At 40.1% G+C, this 18740-nt stretch overlaps 1 protein-coding gene across 5 annotated transcripts in view; it reads right to left on the bottom strand.

The window, feature by feature from the left end:
• FARSB (phenylalanyl-tRNA synthetase subunit beta) overlaps positions 1-17960 on the bottom strand; it is a 65883-nt gene extending 47923 nt beyond the window's left edge. The window contains exons 1-7 of one of the 5 annotated variants that reach the window (XM_082396811.1): positions 17822-17898; positions 16245-16280; positions 11047-11102; positions 7497-7553; positions 5473-5542; positions 4773-4888; positions 237-387 (exon numbers count right to left, since the gene is read on the bottom strand). In XM_082396811.1, the coding sequence (XP_082252937.1) occupies positions 237-387; positions 4773-4888; positions 5473-5542; positions 7497-7553; positions 11047-11102; positions 16245-16280 (486 nt within the window). In that variant the 5' untranslated portion in view covers positions 17822-17898. Of the gene's footprint in view, positions 1-236; positions 388-4772; positions 4889-5472; positions 5543-7496; positions 7652-11046; positions 11103-16244; positions 16281-17821 lie in introns of all 5 variants that reach the window. The other 4 variants (XM_082396810.1, XM_082396812.1, XM_082396813.1 and 1 more) reach the window with 4 other exon arrangements.
• Positions 17961-18740: the final 780 nt, after the last annotated feature.

The raw sequence follows: 18740 nt of genomic DNA, 5'->3' as shown, positions 1-18740 counted from the left end.
AAGACCCAACACAGCCATACACACATACATACATACATACATACCTAAATAAAAGTAATAATAAACAAAACTATGCCCAGACCTCACTCTAGATCAAAGGAATCAGTATCTCTGGGTTGGAGCCCAGACACTGCTATTTTTTCAAGCACTCATTTTATTGCCCTAATTAAGACTTGATTTGAGAGGAATTTCATGATTTATCCAGAACTATTACATTAACATAAAAGAACGTTTACCTTGTATATGTTCATCAGTTCACAGGCTGTATACTCCTTGGTCTTATTTAGAGGCTTGAATTTGATATCGGAAGGTTTCTTCGCAGTATAAGTAAATGGGCCTGACAATGTGTCCAAGTCATGGGTACCAATAGCAACCAAGGCTCTTTTCCTAAATGTGGAGAGACAGAGAGAAAGAGAAACAGAAAACGATTTGAATATCTCAAAGCAGAAACTCTAAAGATAACATAGAGTACAGGTTTTTTATTTTTAGACACTTCCTTAAAATAGCCTGTTACTACTATATAGCACCTTTACAACCATTAAAAATTATGAGAAATATAAATATAAAGCTACTTCAAACACATTATTTCAGCAGCTGAAGTAAATCCCTTCCACTATGTTTTCCCTAGTACTATGTTATTAGGACGTTTTCAAAGTCAACATACCCTTTACCTTCTTTTAATCTATTTCCTCTAGTGTCCTCAAGTAAACATAAATCTTTTATTAAATTAGAATAAACTACCAAAAAACTCCTGTGTTTTTTGGCTTTTCCATATTTTCCTAAATTTCCTGTCACATAGCTATATTGCTTTATTAATGGAAATTATTTAGTTTTAAGAACTGTGAATTATATTTAAAATTTAATATGTAAGGAAATTTCAAGAGCTATTAATTTCATTTGTTCTACAGTTTACCTGTAAGGGATTTAAGGTAATTTTAGGAACTTAAAGCAAGATACAAAGTAGGAGAGAAAGAAACAGAAGTAGGGATATAAAACGAAGCCAGAAACAATGTTGATACTAAATTAGAATTTCAAAGCTTACAGTCTTATCACAGAGGGTCACAAATTTGGCTCTAAGCTTTCCAAAAGACAATTCAAAAAGAGAAACCTGGTCAGAATTTATGATGTTCTAAAGAATTCTTAAAACGTGTTTTAGACTATGTGTACATATATTCGAATATGTATGCATAACCACAATTAAATATCAAATGGATAAAATAATTAGTAATCAAGGAATGTGTTAAAGTCCATATTACATGAACTATGACATAGTTTTTAAAATTTGTAAGAAACAAATTTTGGTCAACCTCAAATTAACACAACATTGTAAACCAACTATACTGAATAAAATAAATTAAAAGAAAAATTTTTTTTGGTCAAACTCCAAGACAGGTGACTAGAACTTTAATAAATATGGGTAAATTGAACAGAGTTGGTGACAAGCCTAAAGGAGATGTTACTTTACTCAATGAGTTACATGTTTATATACTAGCATAGGTAGAAATATACATGGTTCAGTAAGTTTAGATAAATTAATAATTGACAAATTCATAGGTAAGAAAGTCCATGTTTTCTTGGACATTAATATTGGTTTCTTAATCCTGAAACAGCACCTCAAAATGTCACTAAATTTCAACTTCAAACCACAAAAAAACAAATTCCGGATTAATCAAAGAGCTATGCATTTTGAAAAACAAAAGGCAAACATACATACACATACACACACACACACACACACACACTGAACCATAAAAATTATTCAAAGAAAATATAGGAGAACAATGCTTAAAACTGTGGAGTAGAACATCCCTTCTTAAGACACAAAACATAAAAGTCATATAGGAAGACTGACAAACTTGACTATATCCAAACTGTAAACTTTATACAACCAAAAGACCCCAAAAGTCAAAAGACACACTGAGAGAAAAGGTCTACAACGTAGGTACAGAAAAGGATTAATATCCCAAATATAAAAAGATATGAAAACAAAAAATAGTCAGAAATCAAGATTTTACCTATTCTACTGGCAGAAATTTTATTAAAGTCTTGCTGTGAAAAAGCAGCAGCTCAAAGAACTGGGCAGAAAATTCTGCTGCTGCCAACTGCAGAGGTCTCATCTAGCCAAATGTTTCGAGTCTGAGTCAGGCTAAGTATTCAAGACCCTTTGCCTGCAACAGAAACCACTTCTCAGAGAAAAAGAGCAAAATAAGAGCCTCTTACATAACAAAATATTCTTTATGCAATCAAAAAGCAGTGCATATGAAAACAGAGAAACATGGCATACTCCACACGAACCAACCCATAAAAACCAATGCTAAGATGACTCAGATTTTCAAATCACCACACAGATTTTTAAAACGTTACTACTACTACCAAAAAAAAAAAAAAGCCACCACAAAAAACATTCAAGAATTATGTGGAAAATATACACATAATGAACAGACGGGGAAATAACAGCCAAAAAAAGAGAAACTTTTAAAAAAGGAACCAAACAGATTCTATAGAGATGAACAATAAAATAACTGAAGTAAAAAGTTCACTGGACCCTTCCAGCCAAGATGGAGTAACAAAGACTAGATTTACACTCTTGCCTGATACAATCACAAAAGAGGCAAAACATATAAGATGACAGTTTCCATGGCTGGCACTGGAGATCAGGCTATGAAGGGCAGATGACAGACAGGAAACAGATAAGGCGAGTCCTACGACTGCCCAGCTGACTGCCTGGAAGGGTTTCAAGCCACAGGGCAGGAAACGGGGTCTGGCTAGAGCCCAGGGGACTCCCTAAGTTGAACAGACACAGCTGAGAGTCTAGGGAGACAAAGACGGCCAGAGTTCACTGCACAGAGTACTGGGGAGGACAGAGCTACTCAGACAGAGAACTCTGAGATCTGCAGAGGGGCCCCCTCAAGAATTCAGCTGAGTATTAATCAGTGTGTGCATGTGAGGAAACCAGCCAAGGCCAGGGAAAGAACCATCCAAGGCAACGGTGCTCACACAGTCTGAAAACCTCACTCTTCGTATGGCAATGGATAAACAGGAACAAGGTCTTGCCTCAGTAGTAAGGACTAACTAGCCCTCGAGAGAACACTGCATGATCAACGAAAACAGAAAAATAGAGGAAAAAAGCAGAGAAAAGTCAATGAAACCAAAAGCTGGTTCTCTGAAAACTGATACACAACGATACACACTGAAGTAACTGATGTGTACACTGATCTCTAGCTACACTGATCAAGGGGAAAAAAGAGAGAAGACACAGGAATGAAAGAGGTGATATTGATACAGATACTACAGATATTAAAGGATAATAAGGGAAGATCATGAACAACTTTTATGCCAGTAAATTTTATAATTTAAATGAAATAAATATATCTCTTGAAAAACGCAAATTAGGATTTACTGACTCTGGCACACCAGAGTATTAGGATGTGATTCATTCTCCCCTTAGAAAAAGCTCATGATTTCCAGAAATACTGCATAAAACAGAGCTTAAAGTCGAATTAAGTAAGGAAATGCCTTCCAATATAGATAAAAATTAGATTCTTCAAATGACCAGAACAGGTAACTGGGCTTAAGCACTTCCTAGCTATATCAGTGCTTGCCAGAAATCCTCTATCTTGTCCTATATTTTGAAACTATATTTAAATTCTTATTGTTTTGCTTAAGAATAACATATCTGCAAGATGACAAATAGATTATTTTTATAAAAGAACTTGGAATAAGTGTTATTCAGAATCTGAGAAAAAGTTTCTTCTACGATGTATGCAAAAATGTTTCAAGAAAAAGAAACCTCGTGAGCTTAACCACAGGTATTTTATTTTTTAAATATTTTTCACACCAGAAGAAAACGCCCAGGGTCCCCCCAACCCTGTCTCTAGACCATCCCTTACACAAAAGCCTCTTTTAGTTTCCATAGTTTACCAAATTGCAACTACTGCAATTATTAAAATATAAAAAATTTTTTCCATTTTTACTCAAGACATATATAACTGTTAATCATATCTTTGACTAGCATAACTTTACGTTTATATATTTTAGTGCCAACACAAAAAAACTTGGTATGTTAGCTAAAGGCTGACATTTCTTATCATCAGTAAATATATATTTTCTATTAGCATTTTTGAAATACTGGAATTAGTTCAAGGACTCCCATTGTTACCTTCCTCGACCTTTAGGAGTTCAGCAATTATATAGGTTTGAAGATCACCACACTAAAGGGAGCTGTATGGGAAATGATGTGTAGCAATGCCAAAGACAGAATAAGAAAATTCAGTTATTTAAAAGTCTCAAGTTTCACCTGTCGATTTATAATTATATTCACTCAAAAAATTAGATCAAGCCAAAAATTTTTGTCTATTTTTAAAATAAGTCATACTTCAAATTACCATGGTTTAATATTTAGTAGTATAATCCACTGTTAATGATTTGAACCAAAAAACAAAAACCAAAAAAATCTCTAGGACTAGATATTTCTTCTCTGTATAGTACTCAAAATATATCTTTATTTCTCCATGGATACACTATCTATAAGCAGTAACAAAGAGCTGTTTGGTGAAATTTAAACTTATTTAAATTTAAATTTAGTTAACTTTAAACTCTTGTTACTCCCACATATGATTAATTTAGAAATGCTGTGAAAAAAGTCTACAGTGGAGGAAGAAAGAAAAGAGGGAGGGAAAGAGGAAGAGAAAAGGGAAGGGGAGGGAAGGAGGAGGGACAGGAAGGAGGAGGGAGAGCGGGAGGCAAGGAAGAGAGAAGATGCCGCCACAAACCTGCAAATGTTCTGATGTAACTTCTCCTGAAGTTCAATGAAGCTGTCATATCGATCTTTAGTAAACTTTATGTTTCGGAGAACCGCTGCAACAGCGTACGGGCGTATTTTAGCTGTCTGAAATTCGTTATATCATTAGAGATGGTAAATATTAAGGCTTTTCTTTGTAATATCATCTTGTAATAGAGAGTTAGCTGTCACAAATTTTCATTCAAACAAGTGTATATTCATTCATTCAATCAACAGTAAGATATAGTGGTGATAGACAAAGTCACCGTCCTCATGCAATTTACATTTCAGCAAGATCTCTGAAAATCTACTGAATTACTGAGAAAAGAATTAACCCTTAAGTAGTTTGCTCGTAGTTAATATTTCTACCAAAATAGCCTTTCCCCAAAAGATTTTTTCTAAATTTTATTAATATACCACAATTTAAACAATTATATGCCAAATGTATTTTAAGCAAACATTTGGATGTTACTTTCCAAAATTATTCATGGAAAACAGATGCTGTGTTCCCTTTCACTTCTTGGTAAAAAACGAAATGACAATTTTTAAGAGCTAGAGGCTAAATATACATCCATTTTAGCAAGTGATCAAAGAAAACTACATTTGGCAGAAGGGTCACCTTTGTCCCACCTTATAGAGATATACACGAAAGAGATGTTTTTAAAAGAAAAATAAGAATGGATCCTTATTACCTCTTCTGTGATGATCAATTTCTGGATTTCTCCATTAGGCATTACTTGTTTATACACTGGAGCCTTTATCCTAAAATATTAAAACAAACTTGCTCATTATTAACCAAAACATTCGATAAACTAATTTATTCTGTGTATAGAAAGTACACAAAATGAACAGAACTAGGACAATGGGTTAAAGTTACAGCAAATCAAATTTGGGCTGAGTATTAAAAAAAAAAACAACCCAAAACCTAACAAACTGTCTAACATTTCTAGATGTCTAAAAATGGGCTAGGGGTTTCCCTGGTGGCGCAGTGGTTAAGAATCCGTCTGCCAATGCAGGGGACATGGGTTCGAGCCCTGGTCCGGGAGGATCCCAAGTGCCGCGGAGCACCTAAGCCCGTGCGCCACAACTACTGAGCCTGCGCTCTAGAGCCCGTGAGCCACAACTACTGAGCCTGCGTGCCTAGAGCCCGTGCTCTGCAACAAGAGAAACCACCGTGATGAGAAGCCCACGCACCACAACGAAGAGCAGCCCCCGCTCGCTGCAACTAGAGAAAGCCCATGCGCAGCAACGAAGACCCAACGCAGCCAAAAGTAAATAAATAAATAACATAAATCTGTTAAAAAAAAATAAAATAAAAATGGGCTAGGATGCCTCGTGGTAATGCGTGTCCTATCACTGGAGTCCCGGCAGAGGCTGGAAAACCTTTAACTAAGCAACTGTATAGGGGGCATTTAAACATCAGCTGAGGGGCTGGATTAAATCACCTTGAAGTTTTACTACAACCATGAGAGTTTGAGCTTCTAAGAAAAGTAGGGCTTATGACAAATACAGATGGCCTGGTCCCATCTGGACCTAATGAATCAGGATATTCAAGGGAAAGGCCTGGTAAACAGTACATTCTGGAGGGACAGTCCAGGTAATTGTTATCATCAGAAGAGGGTGGGAACTACTGTTTTAAGTCAGTGCTCTTCAAACCTCAACGTGCCCACAATCAACTGGGGAACTTGTTAAACCACATATTCTGATTCAATAGGTCTTGGGTAGAGGCTGAAATGCTGCAGTTCTAACAAGCTCCCAGGTGTTACAGATGATGCTGGTCCATGGACCACACTTTGAGTAGCAAAGGTTTTAAGTCACTTTCCTAATTCAGTCTCATCATAAAAATCATACGAGGTGCCTATTAAAAACAGAAATTCATATCAGACAGGTTTGGGAAACACACTGTAAGGGCTTATCCCTGACCCTAAACTATAAACATCTGATTGTCATGCAGAGAAGCAACTGGGTCAACCCCCAAATTTTAACCACATTAACCAAATCCCTAATTATCAACAGCCATCACTCATCCGAAGGCCTCACAGTTCCAGAGTCTAGCCCATCAGCCTGAGGCTCTTACTCTTTTGCAACTGACGAGATAATGAATAAGTAATCAAAACAAAAAATAATTATTTTTGATAGCTTTACTGTTTCACCTCTTTTTCACTTCATATGTTCATCATTTTCTATATGTATTACATGAAGAGTTGGAAGAGGACTTAAAAATATTCTTCAATATAAATTAGGAGACTGAAACTAGAAAAGTCAATTAACTTGCCCACAGCCATCACAAGATCTTCAGTTTTCCAGTTAGGAGGCTCCAATCCCAAGCTTCCTCAGAATTCTTAAGAAAACAGCACATAGTTGTGCCACCTCTACTTTTCTCCCAGCCTTTAACAAACCCAACAAACTATCTATTCCAATTGGATTACTAAAGAACTCACATGAACCCATTAAAAAGTTTTTTAAGACACCATAAAATCATTAACCACTCCAGCTTTAAAATACGCTCCCAAAATGACAGGCTATGACTCAATATTCAGGCAAATTTTCAAACGGCTACAATCTAAAGGCTCCAGTCCTCCCTCTATGCAGACCTAAAGCTGTGTACCTGTCCAACAAGTTTTTTTCTAGAAACTTAAACAGGGTTGCTGATAATGACAGGCAAAGAAAAAAGAAACCCAACTTAGCCAGGTATTTAATGAACAGATTCCCTTACCTTTCTTTGAAGACCTGAAGTCCTCGAACCAATCCTTCCAGACATAGGAGATCATATCTATTGGCAGGGACATCAATTTTGTAGAGAACAACATCAGAGGCCCCCTGTGCCTTTTCATTACCTTGTTCCTTACTTATAATTTCCTTCTCAGATGTCTAAAACAAACCCAAAAATTAAAATAAAACTAAATAAATCCAAATTCTTTTGAAAAAGTAGCCCTATAAAGTAGTAACTACATTATTCATGTTCTTTCCAGAGCAGCAGAAATCCATCTAAAGCAAAGAGTGGGCCAAATCATGCCTGCCACCTATTTTTGTAAATAAAGTGTTACTGAAACATAGCCAAGCCTATTCATTTACATTTTACCTATTGTTATTTACAAACTGCAACAGCTGAATTGTGACAGAGACTATACAGCCTTCAAAAGCTTGCTATCTGGCAGAAAAAGTTTGCCCATCCTTTATCTAAAAGAAAATGAAAACACCGAAAAGAACATAGGGCAACAACAACAAAAGTGTCAATGAGACAAAGTAAAGAGAATTCACCAAATAAAAGCTATGTTGGGAATTCCCAGGCAGTCCAGTGGTTAGGACTCTGCGCTTTCACTGCTGAGGGCCTGGGTTAGATCCCTGGTCAGGAAACTAAGCTCTCACGAGCCACAGCTCATGGCCAAACAAAAAAAAAAGAAAAAAAAATTAAAAGATATGCAACTTTTTATAAGATAATGACTCTAAAAAGCTAAATCCTACGGGCACCCAAGCCTACAAACAACAGGAGAATGAGAGTAATACTATAAAAACAAGCAAAAACATTTGGAGAGGGGACTTCCCTGGTGGTCCAGTGGCTAAGACTCCACGCTCCCAATGCAGGGGGCCCAGGTTCGATCCCTGCACAGGGAACTAGATCCCTCATGTCACAACTAAAGATTCCACATGCCGCAACTAAGACCATCAGCGCAGCCAAATAAATAAATTAATATTAAAAAAAAAAAACATTTGAGGAGATCATCAGAAGCTGTGGTGTAAATTAGAAGGGATTATAGGTATGATGGGAAGCAATCTAATGACAGTAAAAGGTACAGAGCAGCAAGAATGAAAGCAAACAAGAGGGAAAAGAGAGAAGAAATACCACTAGAATAATTTTTAATGCAGTGGCAAAAAGCTTAGACTATCTCAATAACCACACTACAGAGATTTTCTTAAAAACAACCATTGCCAAGAAGTTAAATTCTGTTCTCTATGTTTACTACAGCAGGGAACTGTATGTATACTGAAGAAATTTTCAACCAAAATGCTTAAAAGCCATATTCCAACTGTTAATGTTACCCACTAATTATCTGGAATCCTCACTTAACTGGAACTCCTGTTATTTTTACCACCAATAACCTGTTAAAATAACTGATGAATTCCTATCAAAATATGTGACGATTTTTGTTTTACATGATGCTCTCCCTCTCCCACTGCCAAAATATGAGCAGTTCAAATTATTGCCCGAAGAATTATAGTCTACACTTGCACAGCATGCAGAAGAATTCACTTTCTGTCCATAAGCACTACGTGCCCGAGCCACACCCGAGGAATCACAGAGTCCATACGACGCTGGGACCGCGCAGGGCTCACAGTGCTCACTGACTCTGGGCTCCAAGGAACACCTCCACTGGCCATCTCAAACTCAGGAGGCAAATTTTTTAAATTAGGGAAAATTTAAAAATAAAAAAAAGAAGAGGATGAAGAGGAGGAGGAAGAGGAGGGAGCAGGAGAGGAAAAAAGAAATGGGGGGGGATGGGGGAGGATATGAGAAGAGGCAGGAGGAGAAATCAGAATGTAAACAGAGTTCCATTAAAGGGGTCAATAAAATTGCTAACGTTTTAGTGAAGAAAGATAAGTCACCTCATGCGGGTGCTGGATTTCAGGGGGGACCCATATAAAGAAGGGAAGAAAATGTGCGAACCTGAGAAAAGAGGGCATCCAAACAAAAAAATGGCCTAATTCCTTTGCAAAAAAGACACAGCTGCCTAAGCCTTCTTCCATTTTCAGTATCTCAGTTCATACAAAGATCGTATGTGAAGACTGGGTTTGTCAATGCTAACAAAAATGTTATGGCAATCAATGACCACAGAAATTTCAGAGCCAGAGGGATCTATAGGGATCATACAATGCAAACCTCTTATTTCACAGATGAAAAGGAGGCCCAGAGAGGCAATGTAATTGTCCATGGTTCCACAGCTAGTAAATGTGGGAGTTCGAACTATTACTCCATTTTTCTGACATCCAGTCCAATGCTCTTAGATATCACAGAGACTCAAGCATAATTTTGAGTTCTAATAAAATTAATAACAATTTAATATAAACTACAGAAATCTCAGCTGACTTCTTAAGCATATGGATGCTCATTAATATTAAAAAAAAACTTTCTGCAACATTAGTTAAGAAGCAACAGGAAAAACAAGGCAGAACAATATAGGTTTTTGTCAGTCTAAGGTTTTTTTTTTAACCTTATTGTGTTATAAAACACTGAACAGGAGTTTCCCTGGTGGCGCAGTGGTTGAGAATCTGCCTGCCAATGCAGGGTACACGGTTCGAGCCCTGGTCTGGGAAGATCCCACATGCCGCGGAGCAACTGGGCCCGTGAGCCACAATTACAGAGCCTGCGCGTCTGGAGCCTGTGCTCCGCAACAAGAGAGGCCGCGATAGTGAGAGGCACGCGCACCGTGATGAAGAGTGGCCCCCGCTTGCCACAACTAGAGAAAGCCCTCACACAGAAACAAAGACCCAACACAGCCATAAATAAATAAATAAATAAATAAAAATTAAAATGGAGATTTCTTTAAAAAAAAAAAAACAAAAAACACTGAACAGATCAAGAAGGCTTGGGGTAAAAAATAAAACAAATTACCAGAGACATATTAAATTATCATTTTAGTTACAAGTACAGTGTCTCTAGTACATAATCATTGTTAATAATATATTTGGTAAATAAAGCTATTTTTTAAACATTTTAATCATTATACAATCAAAAGACCAGGAAAATGTTTCAAAATCATTTTTACAAGCAATTCTTCAAAAAGTAGATCATTTTACAAGATCCATGTATAGAGTAATAAATGAAGAATGAATTAACGCTGGTTAAATAGGCACGAGGGAAGGTGGGGTGGGACACAGAGGAAGTGAAGGAGGGGGAGCCAGAGGCCAAGGAGACAGCAACTCTGGCTGAAGCACAGTTTCCACTGCTCCCAGACCCCTTCCATCTGGTTATCTGCAAATGGCACCTCACTGCGTGGGAGACTGCTTTCATTCTGGGGTTACCTGAGAGGGTCTATCCACCTCCACAGCACTAGCGTGATGACTTGAGGGTACTGTATCAGAATAAGGCATGAACCCCTTTTGAGATTTTACACAAAGTAACACTCTTAGAACCAGAGCTTAGCCCCTTAACACAGAAAGCACCACAGCCCACAAATGTTCCATCTTAGTCTAACCATAAGGTAACAAAGATAAAATATAATGAACTTATACACAGAATATTAGAGAAATAAATATCCAATACATACAATTTCATCAAGTTCCAGGCCAAATTCAAAACATAGTTCATCAAATTCTTCGTCAGCTAGAAAAAAAAAAAAAAGAGAGATTGCTAACTTTAATGTTAGTACAAATGAAAATAGCATATAAACTGCATTTTTTTAACCGTCTTACACCAAGCATACTAAATATCAGGCATCAGATATCTCCATTTAAAAACAAAAAAAGCTTGACCAAAAAACATTTTTTAAGAAAACCAAAACTATTTTAAAAAGGGCTGATTCATCTAATATCAGCTACAGAATTAGGTTACCTGCACTAGGGAGTTTACATTTACTTGGAAGAAAAAAACTTGCTAAGCAGGGATCCAACGTAAAGTAGGCTCCAAATCACAGATCCAACATAAAGGAATAATGTCATATAAATCCCATCATTTAAAATTCTCTGAGGTGGCCTGACAGTTGGCTTTGGAGCCAGGTCAATCCAAGTTCGAATTCTGACTGTTCCACTTACCAGTTGAGAGCTTGGCACTTTATGTAAACTTTCTGATTCCTATGCCTCATCCATAAAGTAGCATTTTACAGCCACTTATTTGTAGCATGCAACTGTTGGAAAGATTTAAATGAGTTCATGCAGATAATGGGCCTGGCATAGCGCCCTGAAACATAGTAGGTCTGCAATAATTAATAGTTCTCTTCCTTACTTTTAAGTTATATCCTACTTTGCTTTGCTACCTGATACAGCATTGTCAGGGTTTCCTTGTTACCAAAAACTGAACACAAACCATCATTACTAGTATATTCTAGTAAGAAGCTGGTCATGAGATTCCTGTTCCTGACATTGAACTTCAATTTAACAAACATTTATTGAGCACCTACTATGTGTCGGCACTGTACTAGGTGCCAGGGCTACAGAGATAAATAAGATACAATTCTTGCCTTAACTATGCCCTACTCTAGTAAACCAGATGTGTAAATACAGTTATGGTTAAGTGCAAGGTACCGAGTTGGCACAAAGGAAGCAATCAACTCCACTGAGAGTCAGCAAAGGCTTCACAGAAAGGATGAATTCATTAGGCAGGGACTGTGCAGAATGAGATAACCGCATGGCAAATTTGGGACGTTCCATATGAATGAAGCGTGAGGTTCATGTCAGGAAGAGATATGATGAAAAACGTAGAAAGAAGTCAGCTCAAGATGCCAAGGGATTTGCCCTCTGTCCTGCCTGAGGCAACGGGGAGTTACACTAAAGGATTTCCAGCTGGAAAATAGCATGATTAGACCTGCATTTTAAAGAATGGTGGTGGACAAACTGGAGCAGAGAATCTACTGCCACAGACAAGCGAGACAGTTGGGACTTGGTTAAAGCAGCCAGCAGTGAGTCTGGGGGAGAAGGAAGAATGTGCGAAACGTCAGGGGCAGAATCCGTGAGGCTCAAGGACTGACTGGGAGGTGGGAACAGTGAGTGAGCAGGAGGTGTGGGCAATGGCTCCCAGGCCCCTGTGCGGGTGAATGGGTATCACTAGGGCAGGAAGTAACAGAGGCCCCCAGGACCCCTGCCTCCTGGTACTCACACCGTTCACGTCTCAAGCAACCACATGAGTGAGCTGGGAAGCAAACTCCAGCCCAACCAAGCCTTGAGATGACTGCAGGCCCCGCTGACAGCTTGACTGCAACCTGGTGGAAGACCCAGAGCCAGATCACCCAGCTGTGCCACTCCTCCCTCAATTCCTCTCTCAGAAGCTGTGTGAGATGATAAAGGCTTGTTGTTGTACCCTCCTAAGTACTGGAGTAATTTGTTATGTAGCAACAGAAAACTAACACAGACTTTAGTCACTGGACGTAGAGTGCTGCCATAACAAAACACGGGGAAACATGGGGAAGGCTTCACAATCAGGAGGAGGTGGGCTTTGAGAGTGTAAATGAAAACCTAAAGTGCCTTGACAAAGCTGTTAATAGAAGCCTCAGTCTCTGATAAGGATGCCGGTGACGATATGAAGGAAAGTGAGGAAGCGTTATTGGAAACTGACAGAAGGGGTATCCTTCTTACATAGAGGCAAAGTTTAGCAACACTGTTGCCTACAGTTATGGGGACTGGAGAAAAGGTACCTACTCAACCAGGTGACTTAACTAACCTTTCCAACCAGTGCTGAAAGTGTCTCCTGGTTTAGACTGTGAGAGAAGAGATAAACTAAAGGAAAGACTATTAAACAAAAAGGAGCCAGGACCTAATGGTTTTAAGAATTCTCAGCCTCCCCAGATGTAAAAAAAAAAAATGCTAAGAAATGGTTCTGAAGAACTTAGGGGCAGGACAGGAATAAAGACGGAGACGTAGAGAATGGACTTGAGGACACGGGGAGGGGGAAGGGTAAGCTGGGACAAAGTGAGAGAGTGGCATGGACATATATACACTACCAAATGTAAAATAGATAGCTAGTGGGAAGCAGCCACATAGCACAGGGAGATCAGCTCGGTGCTTTGTGACCACGTAGAGGGGTGGGATAGGGAGGGTGGGAGGGAGACGCAAGAGGGAGGGGATATGGGGATATATGTATATGTATAGCTGATTCACTTTGTTATACAGCAGAAACTAACACACCATTGTAAAGCAATTATACACCAATAAAGATGTTAAAAAAAAATGACTTCTGATCAAAGAGCAAACCCAGAGCATTTCCAGGAAACGTGGTCAAAAGATGAATCAAGGGCATGATTGTAAAATCTTAAGACGCAGTAAAATCAAAGGCACTATTCATTCAGACAAAAGGCACTACATATAAAGAAAATAAGGGTGTGCCTCACAAATTTATTCAGTCACACAACTGAGCTTAAATAAGAGCACTGGGGCTTCCCTGGTGGCGCAGTGGTTGAGAGTCTGCCTGCCAATGCAGGGGACACGGGTTCGAGCCCTGGTCTGGGAAGATCCCACATGCCGCAGAGCAACTGGGCCCGTAAGCCACAACTACTGAGCCTGTGCGTCTGGAGCCTGTGCTCCGCAACAAGGGAGGCCGCGATAGTGAGAGGCCCGTGCACTGCGATGAAGAGTGGCCCCGCTTGCCGCAACTAGAGAAAGCCCTTGCACAGAGACGAAGACCAAACGCAGCCAAAAATAAATAAGTAATTAAAAAAAAAAAAAAAAGAGCTGTATCAGCAAAAGGTACAAAACAGCTTATTTCAGAGATCTGTGGGTGGTGTGGCTTTTGACTAATGAAGTGGAAACCAGCAAAATTGACCAAAGACCCACAAAGTTAAAAAAAAAAAAATATGCAGAAACATGGCAAGCTGGAGCTGAAAGGGACAGAGACAGGACAAAATGAAGTCTTTGAGCCCCCAAAATTCTATTAGTGGGAAGTAGACCAAGAAAACTAATCAGCTGTAAAGCATGTGCTTTCTTTCACCAAAAAATAAAATAATGAGGATCACCCAGAGGGTGGAACCAAGAGCCTAGAAGGTAGGGCAGAACCATGGACAATGATCCCAGGCCTTGAGATCTGATCAAGAATATGCAACATTTGCCAGCTCAGTTTCAGAACTGCCATGGACTAATAACTCCTTTGTGTCTCCCATTTTCCCCATTTGAAGAAGAATGTCCTATGCCTGTCCTACCACTGTATGTTAGGTGCAGGTGGGGCAGATAACCCGTCTCTTTAGTCTCTCAGGCCAAGAGTAATTCTACTCAAGCAGCTGTCCTTAAGGAACTATACCCAAAGAGCCTCATCCACAACTGGACCTGATTTAGCTGATGAGACTCTGGATTCTGAGCTGCTTCTGTAATGGGATGACACTTCCTGGGGCCTTGGGAGGGCGTGTATGTGGCATGTGGGAGGAACATGAATCACTGGGGGCCAGAGGGCAGACTGTAGTAGTCAGTCCCCAAGATGGCCTCCAAGAACACCTGCCTCCTGGTATTCACACCCTTTGTAGTCTTCACCCACACGGTGCCAGAACTGGTCTGTGTGACCTAGAGAATATGACAAGGGATGGTGTATCCTTTACGAGATGTTAGTAAAAACTGTGGCTTCTATCTGGAGCACTCTCTCGACTACCTGCTCTCTTGGACCTCTCACTCTGGGACAAACAAGCCGCCATGTTGCAAGCAGTCCTATGGAGAGGTCCAGGTGGGAGGCACTGAAATCTCTGACCAAAAATCAGCAAGGAACTGAAGTCTGCCAACAAGCACTTGAGTGAACTTGGAATTGGACTCTCCAGCCCCAGTTAGGCCTTGAGATGACTAGAGTCCTGACACTTTCACTACAACCAGGTGAGAGTCAGAACCACCCAGCTAAGCCACTTCCCAATCCTTGAGCCTCAGAAACATATAACAAATGACTGTTGTTTTAAGCTGCTAAATTTGGGGGTAATTAATTATGCAGTAATAGATAACTAAATGGTTACTTACCAAATTGTACAGAATCATTAAAATATACTGAATCCTCTACTGAGTCCTAATTATCATACAATTTGTTTTATTCCTTTCAGCTGTATTTCATGCACTTAGACGGGCGAATCAACAATGAAATCATGATTAATGATTCCCTCTAACAAAATGACACACCTAAGTAACTACATCTTCAAGGTTCATGATATACACAGGTGGCTCTGGCCACATTGCCAGCAATTACACCAAGGCAGAACAGGGCCAGAATTGAAGAACAGTGAAAACAAACCAGTTAACAAAAAAACGAGTGGCAAGAGGAAAACATCTGAGCAGAAAGGCGATAAAAAAGGTAGACTAAGGAGACAAAACTGCCCCAAAGGAGCAAAATGAACAGAATAAAAGCAGCCTGAAAAATATCCTTTGCTTATCCTTGATAAGCAAATAAGTGGTGAAAGGCAATGACTGATGAAACAATGGAATTTAGGACAGACAAAAAGAAAGCCCTAGAGGGACTGAAAAAAAAGAGGGAATGGGGATAGAAAAGAGTGAATGAGACATTACCTGTAAACAAGAAAAAAAGAGGAAGACAGAAAGACAGAAAAGGGGGGAGGGGGCAAGAAACAAGCCGGATCCACGCTGCTTGCAAACGAGATGCTTTGCCAAACATGTTTTTCCAACTTTGACCTCAACCTAATTTACATTTAAAAGATTTCAAGAAAGAACATGTGAAATATAAACTAATGATAAGTATTATTTCTGACCCATGTGAAGTACACTTCAACATCAATCTTCCTGACTGAAATTTTAATGAGTCAGTAGTCCACAGATATTTATGGATAATCAAGCTTACCTGATCTCTCTCAATATGGAAAAGGGGAGGAGGCATCTAGAGAATATATTAAAACATCAGATGACAGTAAACAGGTAATAAATCATCATTTCTTAAAACCTGACTTATTTCTTACTTTCCCAGATATGGATACACAGGTGGGAACTGATCATAGATGTACTGAACAAATTTTTGCTACACACCATCTTGTGTAATTCAGGTATATCATACACAGTTAGTGAGAATATGGTTTAGAAGGATGGATAAGAAATATAAAAAAGCATAGTATGAAATAAAAAGTATAGGGAATTAGAGCCCTGTTTAGAGGACAAGAGTATTACCTCTATTTTTAGGGACTTAGGGCAGAACCCTAGGGAGAATAACACTTTAAGAACACAACTGACCCTTGAACAAGGCAGGGATCAGAGGTTCCCAGCCCTCCATCAAGTCCAGAATCTCTGTAACTTACAGTTGGCCCTCCTGGGTTCCGCATGGGAGGATTCAACAACCATGGATTATGTAGTACCTTAGTATTTACTGTTGAAAATAATTCCTTCTATTAAATGGACCCACCCAGTTCAAACCTGGATTGTTCAAGGGTCAACTGCACATAGTATCCAAAAATGCACCTTAAGAAACGTTTTAAAAAGCTAATTTTATTTTCACAGTAATATCTTATTGGAGGAAGCAGTATCTGTTAAACCGACTAGGCCTTTGTTATACTGAGCCCTAAAACCAAAAACAGCTCTCACAAACCAATTATCCCTGCTGTCACACAAGCTGATGATATGGAACATGGCAGATGTCACTTCAACTGCTACACGTATAGGGTAACTGATAATCGTACTTAATATTTCTCCCCTTTTTTTACTGGTAGTGTTTTTAAAACTGAAGAGATGAAGCGTAGCCTGAAGACTAAGCCCACCAAGTAAAGACTCCTTGTCACTCTGGGCTCAGCCCACGTTACCACCCTATCTAATGCTGTTCTTAGCACAATATCTTTTTTGTTTCCCTGCTAGCACTTAACATTATCCGAAATCATCTTATTAATATGCTGGTTTTATTATCTGCCTGCTTCATCAGAATGTGAACGTGGACCTTATGTGCCCTGTGCACCGCTGTGTTCCCAAAGCACTTAGAACAGTGCCTGGCACATAACAGGCGCTCAGTAAACGTGAATAAAAGTAAAACTAAGAAAGAAGGCCGCCCTCCCACACACACACATCCTGTTGCTCACAAATGGACTTCCCACAGCGCTCCTCTTATTGCACTTAATGAACTACACTCGGGAGGCAACCCGGAGCTTCATTCCTATTCTATCCCCTGGCATCAGACACGCAGCAGGCGCTCGATATCGCTGAATGAATGACACAGTGAGCCCAGCACGTGCGGTGATGCAATGGCACCCACAGAGACACCGGCTCCCAGAGGCTACATCGGCCCAGCAGGGCCGCCGGGGACTTTATGCCCTATCTAGAACTCGAACGCCCAAGGCCAAAACCTGCGGGGCAGCATGAACGTTGCCACGATGCCTTTTTGCAGGGGGTCCCAGACTCTGAGGAGAGGCGCAGAGCCCAGGCTACGGGACGTGAACTCACTGTAGGTCCGGCCCAGGGCTCGGAAGAGCAAATCCCGCTTCAGGCTGACAGTCGGCATGGCGAGTCCGGCCCACTGCGCCTGCGCGGCGAGCTGGCCTGGGCGCGGCTAGCTGGCCCGGGCTTGGCGACCGAGGTGTGTAGGACCCGGCTCTTTCGTACGGGCTGTCTTGAATAGCGCCAGTTTTCTTCCAAAAGCTCCGCCTCTCTTTTCTCAGCTGAAAGCAGGTAAATTGCGACCACTAACCTCAGTAAATCTAGCTTCGTTGGGTGAATAAACTATAGGGTGAAAAAGGAGACATAATTGGATAAAATGGGCTAGGATTTGATGGGCAATAAAATGAACAGCCCGCGAAAGCCCTCACGCCTCCAACACACTACGGACGGAGGACGCCAAGCTAGGGGGGCGGGGCGAGGGGCGCGTGCGTAAGGGGGCGGGACCTCGTGGTGGAGAATCCTCCTGGGAGGGGGTTAGACTGTGAGTAGGCGGGGTCTGAGGCGGCCGGCATAGAAGGAAGTGCAAAACCAAGTAGTGGGAGCGAGAGAAACTGTTAGTAGATCTGCTTTTATCTCATTCCTTGATCTCCTACGCCCTGCTACGTGTTACAACTGTGCTTTTTTAAACCTTACAGCAGTCCTACTAGGGAGGCTTTCTTAGAAACGTCTTTTTAAAAGCGGAAACAGACTGACATTTACTCGTTCTGTACTGGCAGATGCTGGGCTCAATCCTCTGCCAGCCTTAGCAGATCTCCTTCTAACAACCCTCAGTGTAATAGGCAGAATAACAACCCACAAATATATCAAGCCCTAATCCCCAGAACCTGTAAATGTTACCTTAAATGGGAACAGTATTTTCAGATTAAGTTAAAGATTTCCAGATGGAGCGACTCTTCCGGATTATCAAAATGGGCCACTAATATGT

The sequence above is a fragment of the Balaenoptera borealis genome (assembly GCF_965194805.1).
Source record: "Balaenoptera borealis genome assembly, chromosome: 6".
Classification (NCBI taxonomy): Eukaryota; Metazoa; Chordata; class Mammalia; order Artiodactyla; family Balaenopteridae; genus Balaenoptera; species Balaenoptera borealis.
The sequence above is the reverse complement of the archived record's forward strand: the minus strand, read 5'-3'. Positions and strand labels throughout refer to the sequence as shown.